We start from the raw sequence: 19,369 nt of genomic DNA on the forward strand, positions 1-19,369 counted from the left end.
CAAGTCTATATGTATATAGTTTTGGTAACCGGGAAAAATACACTTTTACTATGGAGTATCAACATTAATATGAATTTATCATATTTGAGTTAGCATGCAATTATGAAATAAGATTGAATTGAAAGAACTGAACTATGTTGACAAATAATTAACTCAATGTACGAGTTGAATGACCTGAACTTCAGAGAGTTCACCTTTAAAGCTACACTGTTGGGTTTTGCAGACCAGTGTTCATTATAGGCCTTTTTCTACTTTTACCTTGTTGAGTTTTGGTCGCCAGGAAACGACGAACTAAATGAATTGGAAGATTCTGTTCTGTTTCCCATGTTTTTTTCTTTGAAACCAACCCACTTGACTAAAAACTGTTGTTCACCATTGAACCTTCTACGTTGTAGAATTTTTGCAATATCATAAAACTGTTTTGAAGTGTCTTCTACTGGTTCATCACTATCTGGTATATCTGTTTATCTTTGTCGACTTGGATCTGGGTCTGGATTCTGAAAATGTGGTTGTTCTGTTCTTCGGAGGTAAGGACAAGGTTCGTCTGGGGAGGTGCAGTAAGATTTGGACGATGATCTGGTCGAATGTATTTCTTCAACCTTTTTGCATTAATCATGCTTTTTAAAAGTTTATTGTTACAGGAGACATTCGAAAAGCCATAAGTATTCGAGGAAGAAGTTCAGCTCAATTTGACTGATTTTCATCTACAATGGTGTTTAAGCATTGAATAACTGTCTTCATTGTGCGTTCAGATACAGAATTTGTCTGTGGATGGTAAGAACTTATAAAATAGTGTTTTACATCGTAAATTTGTGTTACAGCTGCCACAAGTTTACTCATAAACCCTTGTCCACGATCTGAAACCAAACTAGTACAACTTCCATAACGGGAAAATGTCTCTTTGTGGAGAACATCCGCAATGTCTGCAGCAGTTTCTGGCCTCTCTGCAAAGGCGTCTGTCCATTTGCTAAAAGCACATATCCCAATAAGGATAAAGCGATGGCCCAATTGTGTTTCTTTGAAAGGACCTATGAGATCAATGTGCCATCGTGAAAAAGTGTCCAAAATAGACATGGGAGTTAAAGGAAATCTTTTAGCATGAGTATGTGGTTTTGCTCTTTGACAAGAATCACAACCTCGAATGAAATCTGCCACTGTCTTATACATTCCAGGAAAGAAGTATTTTTGTTTGATAGCAAGATAAGTTCTGACAAAGCCAAAGTGTCCCAACTCATGGTAGGATAATAGAAGGTCATTCTGAAACTGACGAGGACAAGCAAGTTGTTTAACAAAGATATCTTTTATTCTACCTCTTGTCCTTGGTTGATATAAATGGTGCAAGACACCATCTAGTAAGGCATATTGGCTGGCTTCTTAGAAAACCTTTCTTGCTAACTTAGTATCTTCTGGGAGTGTCCCAGTATCAAGATAAGAAAATATGTCCAGAACAGCAAGACATTCATATAAACTAATTGTTCAGTCCTTTTCACCTTCAGACAGAGAACGACCTCCATATGCAATAACTCTTTCTAGACAATCAGAGTCCAACTGACCTAATATGTAAGCAATAGCAGAGCCACTGGCATCAGTAGTGAGAATAAATGGTCTTGAAATATTAGGATAGGATAAAATAGGCGAAGAGTAAAGAGATTGTTTTAGTTGGTCGAATGCCTTTTGGCACTTTTTTTACCATTCAAATGAAACATCATTCATCATGTCTGAGAAATTTATTAAGTGGAGTTGCAATGTGACTGAAACCTTTAAAGAACTTCCTGTAATAGTTTGTCAGGCCTAGAAAGGATCTAACTTGCTTTTGACATTTTGGAGTAGGAAATGACTCTACTGCTTCTACTTTAGAAATATCTGCCTGAGCTCCTTTTTTTAAAATCTTATGACCAAGATATACCACCTCAGGCCGGGCGAAAAGACACTTGCTTGGCTTTACAGTAAGACCTGCAGAAATGAGCCTGTCAAATACTAATTGCAGATGTTCCAAATGCTGTTCAAAGAACTTGCTAAAGACCAAAATGTCATCGACATAAACGAGACCAATTTTGTAGTTTAGATTTCTCAGAACTTGAGTCAATAAATGTTAGAACAAGATGGGGCTGAGGCCATCCAAAAGGTAAACGTTTCCACCTATATACTCTACTCGGGGTGACAAAGGCAGCTATATGTGCTGTTTCGGGGTCAAGGCCACACTGTCAATATCCTGACAAAAGGTCGAGTGTACTAAATATGTTGGCGTCTGCTTGACCAAGGGCGTCAAAAACATCCTCTAGCCTCGGTAATGGACAAAATTTTGGGCAACTAATCTTGTTAAAGGACCTATAATCCACAAACATTCTTAATTCATATGATTTCTTTTTTCACATGTCCACTGGGCTTTGCCATTTACTATTTGATTCCTATATAATGTCATACTTTAACATTTGATCAATCTGTCGGTTCATTTATGGTGACTACCTATAAAGCGCTTTTTAAATGGCAGGGCAACACCTGTATCTATGACATGGTTATATAGGTGGGTGTGACCTAGTTCGCTTAAATCTTTAGCAAATAATTCACGATTTCTATTTAGGAAGCACTATAAAAGATGTTTTTGTTCATCAGTGAGATCAGCATCATTCAGGTCAAAATCTAAGTACTCTTCACATTCTTCATTTTGTTTTGGTACTTTCAGTTGGGATAAGCCAATAGAGGTGGACATTGGTAATACATTTTCAGGTTGCACTGCAGACACAGAAGCCACAACATAATTGGAAGGAAGGAAGATTTTATCTTTAGTGGGGTTCATGATCCTACGAATAGACCTATTTGTTTCAAGTAGGGAAACACAACATTTTGCGCCTGCATGTGACATTTGTGGAAGAGAGGGTAAGGGTTCCAAAAGAGCAACCTGATTTCGAACTTTTGAAACAGTAATAGGTATGTCATCCTGATGAAAAGGTGGAATTGTTGTTCCCCATGAAGTTCTAGCCAATCCTGAATTCACTTCTATAGTATTGATTGTGTTATTATCTTTGTCCGGAAAGTACACTGACTCCAAAGAATGCATTAGGTCTACTTTGTTTGGTTTAAGAAAGTCCACACCTACAATCATTTGTTGCTGTACATGGGCAAACACATAAAAACCAATCCAATAATAATTATTGCCAATGACTAAAGGAAGAGAGATCAAGCCTAAAACAAAGCATCTTTTATATTTGAATTTTGTAACTTATCTCGTCCATTGTATATTCTGATCTCCCGGCTGGACGTACATGTAATACTAGTGTGCAGTCTTGATTGATTTCTTGAATAATTAATTAAAATCCATAGAAGTATGAGAAAGGGAATTTTCCACCGTATTGTTTTCCACAATTTCATAACTAAAATTAGTGCTGTATGTATTTACAAATGAAGTCATTAACTTAGATTAGTGAAACTGGAGGCAGTATACGTGTAAACAATTGGTGATATTGTATGCACATTACGATCCAGAAAAATGAAACTTGTTCCTGTTACATTAGAAGAGAAAACTATTTGTTAACTATATCTGCTTGGTATATTCTGTATTCAGTCATGTTATAACTAGTATCCATATCGGTTGTATTACATAATTTTAATTTCTGAAATAGCCAATGAAATCATTGTTTTATTAGGCTGTTCTACTTAACAAAGATTTTGATTGAATATTGAACAACATTCTTAAGTATAATGCAACTGTTTTTGACCGCTTAAAAAATCCCAAATAGTGTATTATAAATCTACCAAATAACATCCTACAGATATCGATGAGACATAAGTCTAAAACCAGTAATAATATTTTGAATTTTGTCTTACATATAGCATTAGAATTTAAAGTTATTAAACTTAGTGCAAAATAGCTTAAACTCCCAAAATAGCATCCTTTTGAGATATGGTTTTGATATTAAGATATGATTCACAGCTTTACCCAAAAAGATAATTTACTGGGGAAAGTATTTTGTAAAGATGGTAATGTATGTAAATACTTTTGTGTGGTAAGCTCATACATATAATGACCAAAATGCATGCTTGAAATGGACACTTTATGTCAAATGCGTAATTTTTTACATGATTTAGACATCATTATGATATCACAAGTGACAATTCAAAACTAAAGTGTCCAGATTTTATTAGCCTATAATTTTTTATCAATAAAATTAACCTAATTTTGAAAGGCTTTATTACTTTTACTATTTTTGCAATTTCAGAAACCAAATAATGGTGTTTAGCATACCTCTTCCCTAAGCTTTAGTAGCATAGGAACATAAATAGAAGTGGCTTATGTGCCTAATGTACAATTGTAAGGACCTTTCTTAATAAAAAGCAATGAACATTTATACATTGGCAACTAGCCGTTGATATTTAAAATTGACTATAATCCATTACTTCATTGTAGGCTTAAATAGTTTTCCAGTGCTGGATTTGCATGTTCTTATATTTTTAGTTTTTTGGAAACTTTTTTTTGATGGGCTAATTCATTTTCACGCTATCGCCGACTATAATCTTTTAATAACATTAACGTTACCAATTTTACTACACGTGATGCACATTTCGACCAAAAATGTCATTGATGCCAATACAAAGACACAATTGCTGTCGCTCATACATATCTCATACAACGTCAATGCCCAAAAGTAACCTAAAAGAAAAGACAAATCCATCTAAGGTCAAACTTTCTTGAACTACTATGTCATTACAGACAAAATGTATTCCTAACTATCTGATATCCGTCAAATCTATACATGTAGTTGAATCAAAAAGAACACGCATTTATTATATTCTTAGCATATTGTACCAGTAATAAGTAGCGTTAATAAGAGGATCTGTTAGTTTTTCTTTTCATATCTAAAAGCTCTAGATAAAACGCAAAATGTTCGTGACCTTATAGACGGGCTGTTCAATCTAAACATTAAATAATATTTCAATTCAATATATTCTAACTGATATCTTCAAAATTGTTTGTGTACTTCCTATATTCACTTCCTTATAATGGTATTTAATAAAACAAAATGTTGGCATAATGGTTTCTATTCATAGTAATTATTGTTACACCACTGTCCCAGATTAGGAGAGGGTTGGCGCCTTCAAACTAATTTAACCCCGCCACATTCTGTATGTGCCTGTCCCAAGTCAGGAGCCTGTAATTCAGTGGTTGTCGTTTGTTGGTGTATATCATATTTGTTTTTCGTTCATAATTTTGTACATAAATCAGGCCGTTAGTTTTCTCGTTTGAATTGTTTTGACAACGTCCAAGACAAGGACCTAATCGAATATTGCTTGAGAGTTTATGTTTTAGTAGATGGTCCAAGAGCTGTTGCGGCGTCTAGACTCAGACATCTGATAAGGAATTCGACAGTCACGTGAAAAATCCTGTGATGAACCTTCTATAAAAATTTTGATACACCAATAAGCCCAACAAAAAAAATACATTCAAACTCATAACGGACACTCAGAAAATATAAAGACAAATATGAAAACCTCGATCTTCCTTCATAAAATGGGCTCCTCTAATAAGTTGGAATTTATGACAGCAACGTTGGTTCAACAATAGGCACCTAGACTTCGAGGCGGACAATAAACTTTAGCAACGGTCGCTTGGATTGCGTAAGGTTCTAAACATTGATTATGTCCTATTCCAATAGTCGTCAGAAGAAAACCTCATATCCAAGAAAGAATATTATAAACATTTAAAAGTATCTACGATCCCATTTTTAGCTCCTGTTTTAAAACACGGAAAGCTCCCAATTTGCCCATAAGTGTCAGAAACGGTCGATTTGGGACGAACCCCTCTCTCATAATACAGCTAATGAATTGAAATCTTAACGAAAAACCATAAAAGTGCTTGAAACATTTTACATAACTAGAAGTCAAGTGCTTCATCTCGGTGATCCTACTACCAAGAAGCTACACGTCATCAATCGAAAATGCCATAGCAATATGGCATACCTCCGCACGCCTGGTAGTAGTGGTACGCAACGCTTGGGAAAGCGAAAGTTTTTGGTGGGGTTCGTGTTGCTTAGTCTTTAGTTTTCTATGTTGTGTCATCTGTACTATTATTTGTCTGTTTGTCTTTTTATTTTTGGCCATGGCGTTGTCAGTTTGTTTTCGATCTATGAGTTTGACTTTCCCTCTGGTATCTTTCGTCCCTCTATTGTACCCACAAGTTATCACATCATTCGACGTGCAGCTGTATAAGCCCTTAACAAACAGTGTGACCGTTACAGCGTTTTGGTTCAGGTTAGACAGTCACGTGACAAATCTTGTGATAAGGAACCTCTACGGAAATGATAGTCTTAAATCATGCCAAACAAAGGAGGACGCAGTAATACTCATCAAGGACATTCAGAAAACATTAACCAAATATAAAATCACATAGAGCATCATATATGATCTACATTTACCCATAAATATCTAGAAATTCTTTAAAGACAGCAAATTATTCTTAGGTAATATAAGTAATAAGACGATGAGATTCTTTGTTTACGTCGTCAATAGAGAACGTTTCCGGAAATATGTTACTTCAAGTCAATTGAATGATGTGCGACAAGAGCGGATGCTTACTGGAACTGAAAGAAACTTACGAAAACGAACTTCAACTCGTTGCTCCAGATGATGACCAAACAATCTTTTTTAAATGTCAAAGTTACAAATGCTGTTCCTGAGCAAAATGATATAGAACCTGATCGATTCATGCAATTTTCCAGTTGGTCAGCACTTGTACGAACAATTCTTTGTGAACGTTTTCGCTAACAACATGAATAAGGAAAAGCTGTTTAATATTATTCGTTATTTATTCATAAAAAAATAAGAAAATAAGGAATGATTGCCAATGAGACAACTATCCACCAGAGAACAAATTACGTAGATTTTAGAAACTTAGTATTTATTCATATACGATTTAATTATAGAATAGTGATATCAGATGTGGAGTGTACAAAATCTGTTTATGTGAGAGATACCCATCTCAACACAGTACAATATGTTTGACATAGAAAGATCGTTACCTATTTAATAAAGTGTATTGCCACCTGCAAATTATGTTCTTGGACACAATTCATGATAAACCACAGGGGGAAATAAAAGTATTTAATGTTTTCACGTCATTTACAACATGTTAGAACTTTTCTCCGAACTATACAAATATTATTCTTGTTAATATTTATTTCGCATCATCATCTAATATACCAGACATTCCGACTAAATTAACATTATTTTTTTGTAAATACACTGTAAAATGGTATTTCATAAGATTATTCATTTTTCACCATTTACGATATTTCTTGAATTAACGTCAGTTCCTGGTTGTCATATTTCTGTTAAACCCATTTGTCGTCGACAATACCTAGATGCATTGTTAATTCATGTCGAGATGAAAGGCATTAACCGATATATTGTATTATTAATACATTTGCTAAGAAAAGAGTATGTCTATGGAGTTGCATATTGAGCAATGACTTTCCCTTACGGCAACCAATTATAAATACTGCAGTTTATCCAAGCTTTAAACACGACTCTACTCTTATGACGACAAATTAAAACGGATAATCTGGAATATGTCATAGAGCATGGCGATTTTGCATTTAAACATGTACTTATATATGGCATCTTAGCTCTATATGTTACACGTCACTTTGATGTCTAGATATTTCCAATCTTAACTTGGCATTTTGTAATTCCATGTTTTCGTTTTTCAAAAGTAGATTTGCTTTTTCAAGGTTCAAAATTTCGAATTTAATGGCTGAGATATCTCTTTCGGAAACGGATAAAGATGGGCATACGTAATCTCCAACACCAGATAATTTCCAGTCCGTTTGTATGGCAGTCGATTGAAATTCAGGAATTCTACGTACAGAGCTAACTGTGTCCTTCACATTTGCCATTTGTTGGAAGTTATTTGGTTCTGGTTTTATCACTACACCGGGCAAATAGATTCTATCCTGACTAAAGTCCAAAACATGGTCTTTGGACGAATTCAGAATATTGCTTTCACCCGTGTTCTGTCTGACTTGATCCGATGAATATTCGGCAAGAGGCCATGATGCTATTTGACTAGTTGACATTTCATTTTCAATATTAACTGAGTGTTGCTTTTGGACTGGCAAGCTTGGTTCAACAGTATTCAGCCTCCCGGTGTAAAGAAGTCTGTTTGATTCATTAGCATTTCCAAGATGATGGTTCTGGATAATATTAGAGTCACATAAGGAAAGTTGTTGCGGTTGCACAGTACTCTTATCACTTGTAACATCATTTGAAACGATTGCATCTACTTGATTTTGAGTTATCCCTGCAATAAACAACAAAATAGATTACAAACAAAAGCTTTCCTATTCCCCCCACAACAATGCGCATATTTTATCTGTCAAAGCGCAACAACTCGGAAATATTTTTTAAACTTTTTCTTAAATATCCTACAAAAAAAAAAAAATTTACGCGAGAGATCGATTACAATGTTATGGTCCATTTAAAAATTTATATTTCCAAGGGACATAACTCCTGAAAAATTGTTGATCGGCGCTGGGTCGCGCTGATTATTAAAATCTGCAAGACCTTGCTGTTACACATCTTTGATATAAAATTATAAATGTCATAAAAATCCAATATGAAATGTAGGTGTGAGTGCTTACTATGCAATCTTCAATATAAAATTCATTTCAAGGAGACATAATTTTGTTACGATTAGTTGATCCGTACTGATTTTCGAACTAAAACATCTAATAAATAAGTTTTATACATAAATCAGACTGTTGGTTTTCACGTTTGAATTGTTTTACGTTTTGTCAAGTATGGGCCTTTTATAACTTACTATGCTGTATGGATCTTGCTCATTGTTGAAGCCGTACTGTGACTTATAGTTACTAACATCTACGTCGTTTAGTTTCTTGTGGACAGAACGTTGTGTCCTTGTCACAAAACACCATGTTTGTCATCAATTTTAGTGATTTTGCTGTATTATATCTGATAATACAGCGGTCGTTTAAATAGTGAAGGGGCATATATATTGTATCGTCAGATTTAGAACTTTGAGGTTGCTTTAAGTAACTGTTTATTAATGTTTTATTTACAATTTCCCGACGCAGTTGATATCCTTTTCGATTTTTTTTTTCACTTTAAAATTACAGACGCTTTACTACGGTAACAGTATAGACGGCATCGATGATCGTTTTTGTGATTGGTAAAAAAATATGTATATTATAGTGATGGTACTGTTCAAAACAGTATTTTTGAACAATACGTATTTTCTTTGCAACAACTCTTTCATGGTCACATTTGCAAGGCTGAATTTCTGTTTTTATCTCCAACATGCCCTCATTTTTAGTCAGTCACGATTTCTCGCAGAAGCTGTCTATTTTGAACTATTAATTGTTTTTCGTATTTAATATACATGCAATAATTGCGACTAAATGATAAACAAGCAACAATCAAAGACTCAATCAGTCATTGTATAGGTCAGTTATCCTCATTCAATAAGGGCAATTAGTCCTATTATAGGTAGAAATGTTTTCAATAAATGGTTTCAGTCATTATACTTTTTGTAGATCCTGGATTGCTAATGACTTTTGTTGTATTCAATTTTTTTGTATGTATCATAGTTTTCATGATAACATGTATAAAAGGGAAAAACGCTAATGATAAAAAAAACGCTAGAAAAGTTTAAAGATTGGGTTATTCAAGTACAAATCTATCTCTAATGAATCAGTTGATAGTCTCAATTGTATCAATATATAAATAAGGAGATGTGGTATGATTGCCAATGGGACAACTCTCCATAAAGACCAAAAGACAAAGATGTGAACAAAAATGTATTACAATTCACCGTATATGTAATGTGTTGTTTATTATTTGTGCTATATTGTTGATATGTGTATCGTGTGTGCTAAATTATTGTAACTTAATCTTGATACTGATGTGATATGTCTGTTGTATATGATCTGTGTAGGAAAATAAAATGTGTAATAAATACCATATTTTCTTTTAATTTCGAATCCTTTAATTTCTAATGATTAATTAATTAATTACTATCAAAACTATTCGAAATTGTCTAAATAACATTTTCAAAGTTATCCAACAAAGTTCAAGCGAATTGGCGAATAACGTGAAAATTTGTCAAAAATTGTGAGTTAAGGGAAAAAACAACTATAACATGTAAAGGAAGTCAATTGGTTGTTTCATTCAAACAGACAAATTGATCTTCAAATACAGTTAGATTTTTTTAATGAATACTGTAACTACTGGAAATTAAAAGTAAATGTATCCAAAACCAAAATATTATGTTTTTCATATGGAAGATTACCAGACAATTTACACTTTGTTTTAGATGATCAAGAAATAGAAATCGTTCAAGAGTTTAGTTATTTGGGTATTTTATTGACAAAAACGGGAAATTATAAAATGGCAATTAAATCACAAGCTGAAAAAGGGACAAAAGCGATGTATGAGATACTAAAAAGGGGGAAATTTCATAGCCTATCAGTTTCTTGTCAGTTAGATCTTTTTGATAGAGTAGTCAAACCTGTTCTGTTATATGGATCAGAAATATGGGGATTCAGTAACTGTGATATTATCGAAAAAGTTCATCTAAAATTTTGTAAGTTGCTCCTAAATCTGAAATCTTCCACTCCCAACTGTATGATATACGGTGAGCTAGGACGTTTTCCACTTGCTATTGATGTAAAATTAAGGATGATATCCTACTGGTCTAAATTAATTATGGGAAAGCAGTCAAAGTATTCTTGTATTATTTATAAGCTACTGTACCACTTGTATTGTACTAAAAACATAGATTTTAGATGGTTGATATGTGTTAAAAATATATTTGATGAATGTGGATTTTCTTATATCTGGAACACACAGCTCTTTTTAAATGATGTATGGTTGAAATATAATATCAAAGTAAGATTGTGTGATCAATTCAAACAAACATGGAACGAGACTATTCAAAACTGTTCCAAAGCCCTGAATTATCGTATTTTTAAGAATTTATTGTGTTTTGAAGAATATTTTAATATTTTAGACGAAAAAGATTTTTTAACATTATGTACATTTAGAATATGTAACCATAAACTTCCAGTCGAACTTGGAAGATGGTACAATATAGAAAGGGAAAAAAGAAAGTGTAATTTATGTAAGCTAGATATTGGAGATGAATTCCATTACATTATTAATTGTTCACATTTTAGAGAAGAGAGAAATAAATTTATAAATCGAAATTTTAGTATAAGGCCAAATATTATATTATTTACTGAAATTATATCGTCTACAAATAGGACAGATCTCATAAATTTATGTAAGTTTATACGAATTTTAAACAAGCGAGTGTGTCCTCCTGAATAATTTCTTTTTGTCTTTGTTGTTGTTGTATATATTGTATATTTATGTTTATGTATTTAATGTATTGTATTACATGCATGTCTTCTCTGTACCTATGTATTTGGTGATGAGAATAAAGATATATATATATATATATATATATTGTAGATTGCATAATGCTAATCAATACAGTTTTTGTCTATCTATTTCAAACCTTTGAAGATGCTTATGCTTGCCAAAAAAAGAATCTTCATCATAAGGAAATAACTCCTTTCATGATTTAATCAATGATTTCAGTCTTCTTATAATTTGTGTAGATCATATACTCCTGATTTTTAAATTTATTGATTCTAGTTGGTGCTTATCCATAATAATTCAATAAATACTATAATGTAGGCTAATGCCCTCTTCACAAACACGGATTTTTATTACGAGTCCTTACGAATTGCCACTTCGTAGTCAATCGCAAGCCTCTGTAGCAACTTACTGGTATCCGTAAATAACTCGTCGCAACTCGCAGACTCTCTCTAAGGATCCGTGAAAGGGGAGGCAATTGTTTTGACATGTCAAAAATCTTCTTACGATTGTTCACGGATTGACTTTTCCCGTAAATAGCTCGTAGCAATCAGTAAGTATCGTAAACTTATCGGATCTCGCAAGAACACGTAACCATCCGTAAACTACTCGCAAGAATCCGTAAATGACTCGTAACATTTTTTTAAACGATTTGTTACCGTAATGATAAGTTTACAGATTATTTCGATTGCTTACGTGTTGTTTACGATTTTATTCGAGTTATTACGAGCACTTTACGTGTAGTTACAAGTGCTTTAAGAAACGATACGTAATCTTACGTATTATTCACGATTTGGGGAAAGATACAAAAGCTGCAAAATCGAACATTCCATTTTCAGTTGTAATTAAGAAGTCATAGAAGTCAAATCTCTGAATGTCTACTCTACAATATAGAATGATGATACATTGATATTTGCATGATTGGTATATTTTTTCGTAAATACTCGTATCTAATTCGTAACTATTCTTAACATTACTTAAACAGGTCGTAACTAACAAGCAAAAGCTTCGATGAATTGTAATAATCAGTAATATACTCGTAACAATCCGTAAAAGCTCGTAAAATGCCAGTAAGTTTCTCGTAGTTATCCGTGACAACTCGTACCAATCTTGGAATTTGGCCGTAGTTACATCGTAAGAACTCGTAATAATCCGTAACAAACGGTTAATAGCTCGTAACAACTCTTAAAGCGGTAAAAGTGGCCAAATCCTAAGCATCTGTGAATATTTGCGATCTGTAAGGACTCGAAAGAAAAAACCGTGTATGTGAATGGGTAATACCGCTAAAATATGTCAAAATATTAATTTTAGGGACAATAACTCAAATAAGGAATCATCTGATCATTTTCGAAGGATATATAAGAGCATGACATTCGGAAGATTGTTTTACCCGGACAGATTTTCTCTCTCCATAATAGTTATTGTATAATTTATGCATGGAGGCTAAGTTGGTTGATCATAATGATTGGATTGGACAAAAGATCACTTGCTTTATCTTGGACAATTAAAGTCGTACGGTTAAAATTGGTGGTTTCAAAAAAGAATATTTTATAAAAGTCTACGTGGGGCGACGACGGACACCAAGTGATGTCAATAGTTCATATGGTTGATGGCACCTTGGACCAGGTGAGCTAAAAATATCTAAAACTTATGTCGTACAAACCTTGTTCAACCGGTGAATTAAGCTGGCTCTCAGACTCGTACGACGATTGTGAAATATCTACTACATCATCTGTACGTTCGGAATCATAATCTTGTGAACCTGTTGTGTGTTGACTTCCGGATGACTTTCTCTTCTCTGTTAATCTCATGTTAGACCATTTAATTTTCAATTCCCTAACGGTTCGTCTATGTAATCCTAATGCATTGATACTATCAGCTATTCTTTTCCAAACAAGATTTTTCCTAGCATTTATCATGGCATTAGTGTGGCGCGAATTAAGAAGTTCGTAGTGATTGTCAATCATTTTCTTGAGTACTTGTATTTCTAACAATTCCCAGTTTTTGTTACGAATCATTTTCGACTTCCCAAACATATAACCCGGAAACTGATCAAAGCGTCTATTCGTATCCATGTTATTGTCCTCTAAATTCTAACAGGTGTACACTTTATACGAGTATTTCATAACGAGAATTATTCAACAGACAAATTATAACCTTTTCTTTGTCCTTGAGAGTTGTATCTTAACTATTTAATGAGCTCACTAGTCCGTTGCTATGGAAAATCACTTTATAAATACGATACATTAATTTAATGACTCAGTAGAACGTGATGCGATCGATTTATGTCGTCTGCTAACCATTAATATAGCACCATGTCGGGATAATGAGACCATTAACGAGTTTAAAGAACACATTAAAATGTGATGAATAATTTAAATGTAATCCCTACTACTTCCAATCTATTGTTGATTATACTAATGAAATACACATTACAAAAGAATAAATTTTACGCTCAGATTTTACGTCAAGATGTATTTCTATCTTAGGTTGCAGTCGAATGTATAAACGTTGTGTTTGAGTGCAAACAATTTATGGTTTGTGCAATGATAGTAAACACCCTACCCTTTTCAATTGTATAACGGAAAAGGGGGTCATATGATAGGTATAAAAGATATACAAGGATTTCATGACATTATGATATATAGTTGACGTTTTGAGAAGTGAAAGCATGGCCGAACGTTAGAGACAGTGGAGGCATTTTCGCATATTTTGGTTCAAAGATATAATAACAATCACAATACTAATGTGCTTTAACAGGATTACTAAATAATTTAAATGAAGACTATTCTAGCACCTTGTACAATTCTAGAGAGATTGAGTTTATTGACAAGTTATATAGAAACGCCCTAAAACACACTTGATGTTTCTAAAAGATCTACATCCTCAGGGGCGGATCCAGTCATTTTAAAAAGGGGGGGGGGGGGGGTCCAAACCCAGGAGAAAGGGGGGATTCCAACCATATGTCCCCATTCAAATGCATTGATCGGCCAAAAAAAGGGGGGTTCCAACCCCCGGAACCCCCCCCCCCCCCCTTTTGGATCCGCCACTGATCCTCGTTGAATAAAATATAAAAAAAATACATGAAAACATTAGTTTTAATATTCTTGCGTTTGTACAAGATTTAGAAATATGATTATCCCTGAACTTCTACCGCTCGACAGTGAAACCCTTGTTAAAGTGGGGCGTCCGTTTGACTGTGTGAGATGTATAAATACCCAGCCACGTCCGGTTAGAATATGGGCGTTAAATCCGATGCCTCGTTAAGGGTGAGTGTCACGATCTATGCATGTTAAAGAACCCTTGCAACAACTCTCCGATGAACCTTTAAGTGGCAAAATGTCTACCCCCATCTAGCATAGAATTACCTTTATTTTCCACTGACAGTCAAAAGTGTTAACCTTCCATCATGGTCGACCTATCTTGCTGAACCTACTTATTGAATACACTATTAGTATGTATTAGTCTTTGATATGCATGTACGGCCGTACGGTTGCCTATAATTGCTTACATCCACCTCATTTGAACTTTGGTGGATAGTTGTCTCAATGGCAATCATACCACATCTCCTTATTTTCATATGAAATATTTGCCATTGACAATCATACCACATCTCTAGAGGATAGTTGTCTCATTGGTAATCATACCACATCTCCTTATTTTCATATGAAATATTTGCCATTGACAATCATACCACATCTCTACAGGATAATTGTCTCATTGGCAATCATACAACATCTCCTTGTTTACATATGAAATATTTGTCATTGACAATCATACCACATCTCTAGAGGATAGTTGTCTCATTGGCAATCATACCACATCTCCTTATTTTCATATGAAATATTTGCCATTGACAATCATACCACATCTCCTTATTTTCATATGAAATATTTGCCATTGGCAATCATACCACATCTCTTTATTTTCATATGAAATATTTGCCATTGGCACTTATACCACATCTCCTTATTTTCATATGAAACATTTGCCATTGGTAATCATACCACATCTCTTTATTTTCATATGAAACATTTGCCATTGGCAATCATACCACATCTCTTTATTTTCATATGAAATATTTGCCATTGGCAATCATACCACATCTCCTTATTTTCATATGAAATATTTGCCATTGGCAATCATACCACATCTCCTTATTTTCATATGAAATATTTGCCATTGGCAATCATACCACATCTCTTTATTTTCATATGAAATATTTGCCATTGAAAATTAAGCAAGCAACAGTCAATCAAAAGACCTATTTAGAAATGAGAATATTACGTTAATATTATGTTGTCATGGTGATAATTTTTGTTTATTTAAATTTCTAACTATCTATTACAGTTTTTTCAGACATTAGGCAAAATTGCAAAAAAAAGTCGATAAAAATGCTCCTTAAAGGGCAATAACTCCGATAAGGAGAAGTCTAACGATTTTGACCATGATGACTTATTTGTAGATCTAGTCTGACTTGCTGATCATTTCTGCTATATGAAGTTTCCTTCTATCTATCATAACTTTGTGATGAGAAAAGCTCACTTGGTCTTTTCGGCCAGGTAAGCTAAAAAGGTATATTTAATTTTGTTAGGGTTTGAAACGTGTGCGATTATATCCCATACGCTTCAAAACCTATATAATCAAAGTATTGAAAAATACGTTTTTGAACATTTGGTAAATTGTTAAAAATCAAGCCATTATGATACATAAACACATCTTTTTGGTTTTTTGTTCAATTCATTTCTCTGCAATATCCTATGAAAAATGCATCCTTACTAATGTTGGTCCTTAAAACATCATACATTTAAGAGAATATTGGTTCCAAAACTTTAAAAATTCTGGTGGAATTTTTCACTCTACATAGTCATTGTACATTTTCTAGATCTGACAGGAGTGATACCGGTATTACCGTACCTACATATGCACTAGTGAAGTATTTTATCTGCTTACCCTACCGGAGCACATGAGATAAACCTTAGTTTTTGGTGGGGATCATGTAGCCCAGTCTCACGTTTTTTATGTATTGTTTTATAGAATTATACTCACTAAGTGCTTGCATCTCATGTTACCCGGTGAACTTGAGATTAAGGATACCACCAAACCTAAGTGGTCCGCTTCATATCTTGATCTTTTCCTTGGTATTGACACAGACGAACGTAGGCATATCTCAATATTACGTTACGTTCGTACTTATGTCCACAATATACGGACTCCATGAACGGTGGTGTTTCTTTACATAAAAAGCTGCTCCAACAGAGTTATGAGGAAGAACAATTGAAATCGACACTACAAAAGTTATACGGTCGCCATCTCAAATTGGTTGACCGATACGATGTGTCTATGTTTACAATAACTGGCGACATGTGATCGCGGTCTTAGATCTATAAATACCAGAATATTCGTATGATATGTAATGTTACCAATTGTGCCCAATTCCCGATTATGATATTTTGACTGAGTGTGGATTCGCATGGCGCGTGATGGTTGTATAGAATAAAACGCTTATCCTGTCGACACACTCGGTCTTGATCCTTTTTGAGGTTCCTCGACACACTCGGTCTTGATCCTTTTTGGAGTTCCCTCGACACACTCGGTCTTGATCCTTTTTGGAGTTCCCTCGACACACTCGGTCTTGATCCTTTTTGGAGTTCCCTAGACACTCTCGGTCTTGCTACTTTTGGAGTTCCCTCGACACACTCGGTCTTGCTACTTTTGGAGTTCCCTCGACACAATCGGTCTTGATCCTTTGGGAGTTCCCTCGACACACTCGGTCTTGCTCCTGTGGGAGTTCCCTCGACACACTCGGTCTTGCTCCTTTTGGAGTTCCCTCGACACACTCGGTCTTGATCCTTTGGGAGTTCCCTCGACACACTCGGTCTTGCTCCTTTTGGAGTTCCCTCAGTTTATTTGTTAATTACTTTGATTCGTATCTTTGAGATTTAATCATCAGTAAACTACTGTTGCCTAGCTTGGATATGTACAGGTACTTCATAATCTGGCAAGGTTTAACATGTTAACATGCATTTTTTTTAAATAGTTTAAATAATTAATAATTGATCGATATTATTTTGTTTTGTAGAAAACAATCGCATAATTTTCATTTTGTTTTAATGTGTCAGCTCTCTTTATGGACTGCGTCGAAATGTTGAACTGTGTTTTGCAATTTTATTCACATCCAAAGGTGTTGAAAATTCAGAATTTGACAGTTTTTTTAAGTGAAAACACGGAACCAAAAAAAGCTACCTTTGTCGCCTATGTAAATTATATTTTATTTTAACCTTCAGCGATTTGACCATATGTTATTGAAAAGCGTGATAGATGCAGGGTTTTCAATTTCGTTTAACGACATCTTGGTGTAGATAAATATACATGGTTACAATATCCGCTACTGAACCTCTGTGTGTAATATAGTAGACTAGTCATCACAATGCTATGAAAAACCACAAATATGCATACACTTTAATATCATTGTCTTTTTCTAAATGTTATATAAACAAACACCGTTTCCGTATCATTTCACGTTTTAGTCATTATTAGAGGCGGATTTAGAGGGTTTTCCAGGGGCCGGGACCCCCTTTTGTGGGAAAAATTAGGTTGATTATTTAGGGAATCACTGGAGCGGGCCCCCTCTTAGGCAGTCAGTTGCCTAGGAAGGATTATATGATGCACCATATCATGTTATCTGGTACACGGTGTTCAACTGATTGTTTTAACAACGGAAACCAGTCGATAATGACCTTCTCTATATGATGCCTTACGTATGTTTGTATGTAATCTATTAGACCTGATAAATATTTCGTTATCAAATTTAATAGCAATAATATTATAAAATAAACAAATGGCCGGAGAAGAGAGAACTATTGTGGTGGCAATGGATGGAAGTGACCATGCAGAAAATGCATTTAACTGTAAGTTTTTAAAATCATTTAAATATAATTTATAAGATTATTTAGTTTCTCATTTGATTGCCAAAGTTCATATAATTCTTTTTCACTGCCTAGTGAACATACATTTTTTAGTCGAATCATTATAAAATACTAAAGATGCTTATTTACTAAAATGGAAAATTATCAATTTTTCGGCATTTACTTGGAAAAAAGAAAAGTATTTACATTTCATTTGACCATATGACCCATTTATAGACATCTGTTGTATCAAGATGTCATAGGGATTTTATCAATACAACTAGTTTGACATATTATTTGATATCAGTAAATGTCCATCATGTCAAACATATGTTTCTTTAGATTATATTTTTCTTTCATCAAAGACACACAATATCCCTTCAATTTTCTCATTCACCAAGGTTGTCAGTTTCGTGGCGACCAAAGAATGCAAGCCATTTAATGATAATAAATGAGGACACAGCCTTGAAGTAGGACCATGTAACGGCTAGTCAGGACAAACTGTTCAAATAATGAACCGACTTGACCATATACTATTCAAATAAAAAAATTCAAAAATCCGCTTAACCTTGACATGTATGTCAATTACCAAAGATTGACGTTGTCGTAAAGTACTGAGATGAAGCCTTATGATATTTCTGTTTGTCTACCTGCGTGCTTTTTTTTTATAATCTCAAGTATATTTTACTACATCACACACATATGTACGCTCCACTGTTACCACAAATTGAAAATAATTCCACTTTGACGTTGTATTGTTGGGCTTCTTTTTCATTGGAAATAATTCTCGATAACTCGATACTGATAAAAACGTAAATCACATAAATTGTAAGCCAAGCTCAAAGGAATCATCGATAAATATGGAAAATGATAAGAAAATGTTACACATCTGATAGGCATGTTTGATTTCTAAATGTTTTTCTTATAACATGTAGCATCCTCCCTATTACACGAGCAGATATTACTGTTAACATCAACATTATAAAGTAAGAATCAGTTTTGAAATACAGGTATGCTATCCTGCTACACAGCTACTTTTGCATAGGTACTATTTCTGTACCAATAAGCTT

General features: G+C 34.1%; 2 protein-coding genes across 3 annotated transcripts in view; one reads left to right on the forward strand and one right to left on the reverse strand.

Moving 5' to 3' along the window:
• LOC127734252 (universal stress protein Sll1388-like) overlaps positions 1-19,369 on the forward strand; it is a 38,709-nt gene that overhangs the window by 12,267 nt on the left and 7,073 nt on the right. Inside the window, exon 1 of one of the 2 annotated variants that reach the window (XM_052244030.1) lies at positions 18,106-18,302. The exons of the other annotated variant lie outside the window; for it this stretch is intronic. Coding sequence (XP_052099990.1) covers positions 18,233-18,302 — 70 coding nt within the window. The 5' untranslated portion in view covers positions 18,106-18,232. Of the gene's footprint in view, positions 1-18,105; positions 18,303-19,369 lie in introns of those variants that run through there. 2 annotated transcript variants of the gene reach the window in all.
• On the reverse strand, positions 6,858-13,600 carry LOC127734245 (uncharacterized). The gene is made up of 2 exons (XM_052244022.1): positions 13,055-13,600; positions 6,858-8,293 (listed from the first exon to the last, which is right to left on the reverse strand). The coding sequence occupies exons 1-2, from the start codon at positions 13,464-13,466 to the stop codon at positions 7,629-7,631; spliced, it is 1,077 nt and encodes a 358-aa protein (XP_052099982.1). The 5' UTR covers positions 13,467-13,600; the 3' UTR covers positions 6,858-7,628.

The sequence above is a fragment of the Mytilus californianus genome, unplaced genomic scaffold (assembly GCF_021869535.1).
Source record: "Mytilus californianus isolate M0D057914Y unplaced genomic scaffold, xbMytCali1.0.p SCAF_3, whole genome shotgun sequence".
In the NCBI taxonomy this organism is placed as follows: Eukaryota; Metazoa; Mollusca; class Bivalvia; order Mytilida; family Mytilidae; genus Mytilus; species Mytilus californianus.

Excerpts from the sequence above, each read along its gene's own strand:
- LOC127734245 (XM_052244022.1), bottom strand. The coding sequence starts at position 13,466 with ATGGATACGAATAGACGCTTTGATCAGTTTCCGGGTTATATGTTTGGG. Across the intron at positions 8,294-13,054 it reads TAATTCACCGGTTGAACAAG|GGATAACTCAAAATCAAGTA; the intron begins GTTTGTACGACA and ends TGTTTATTGCAG.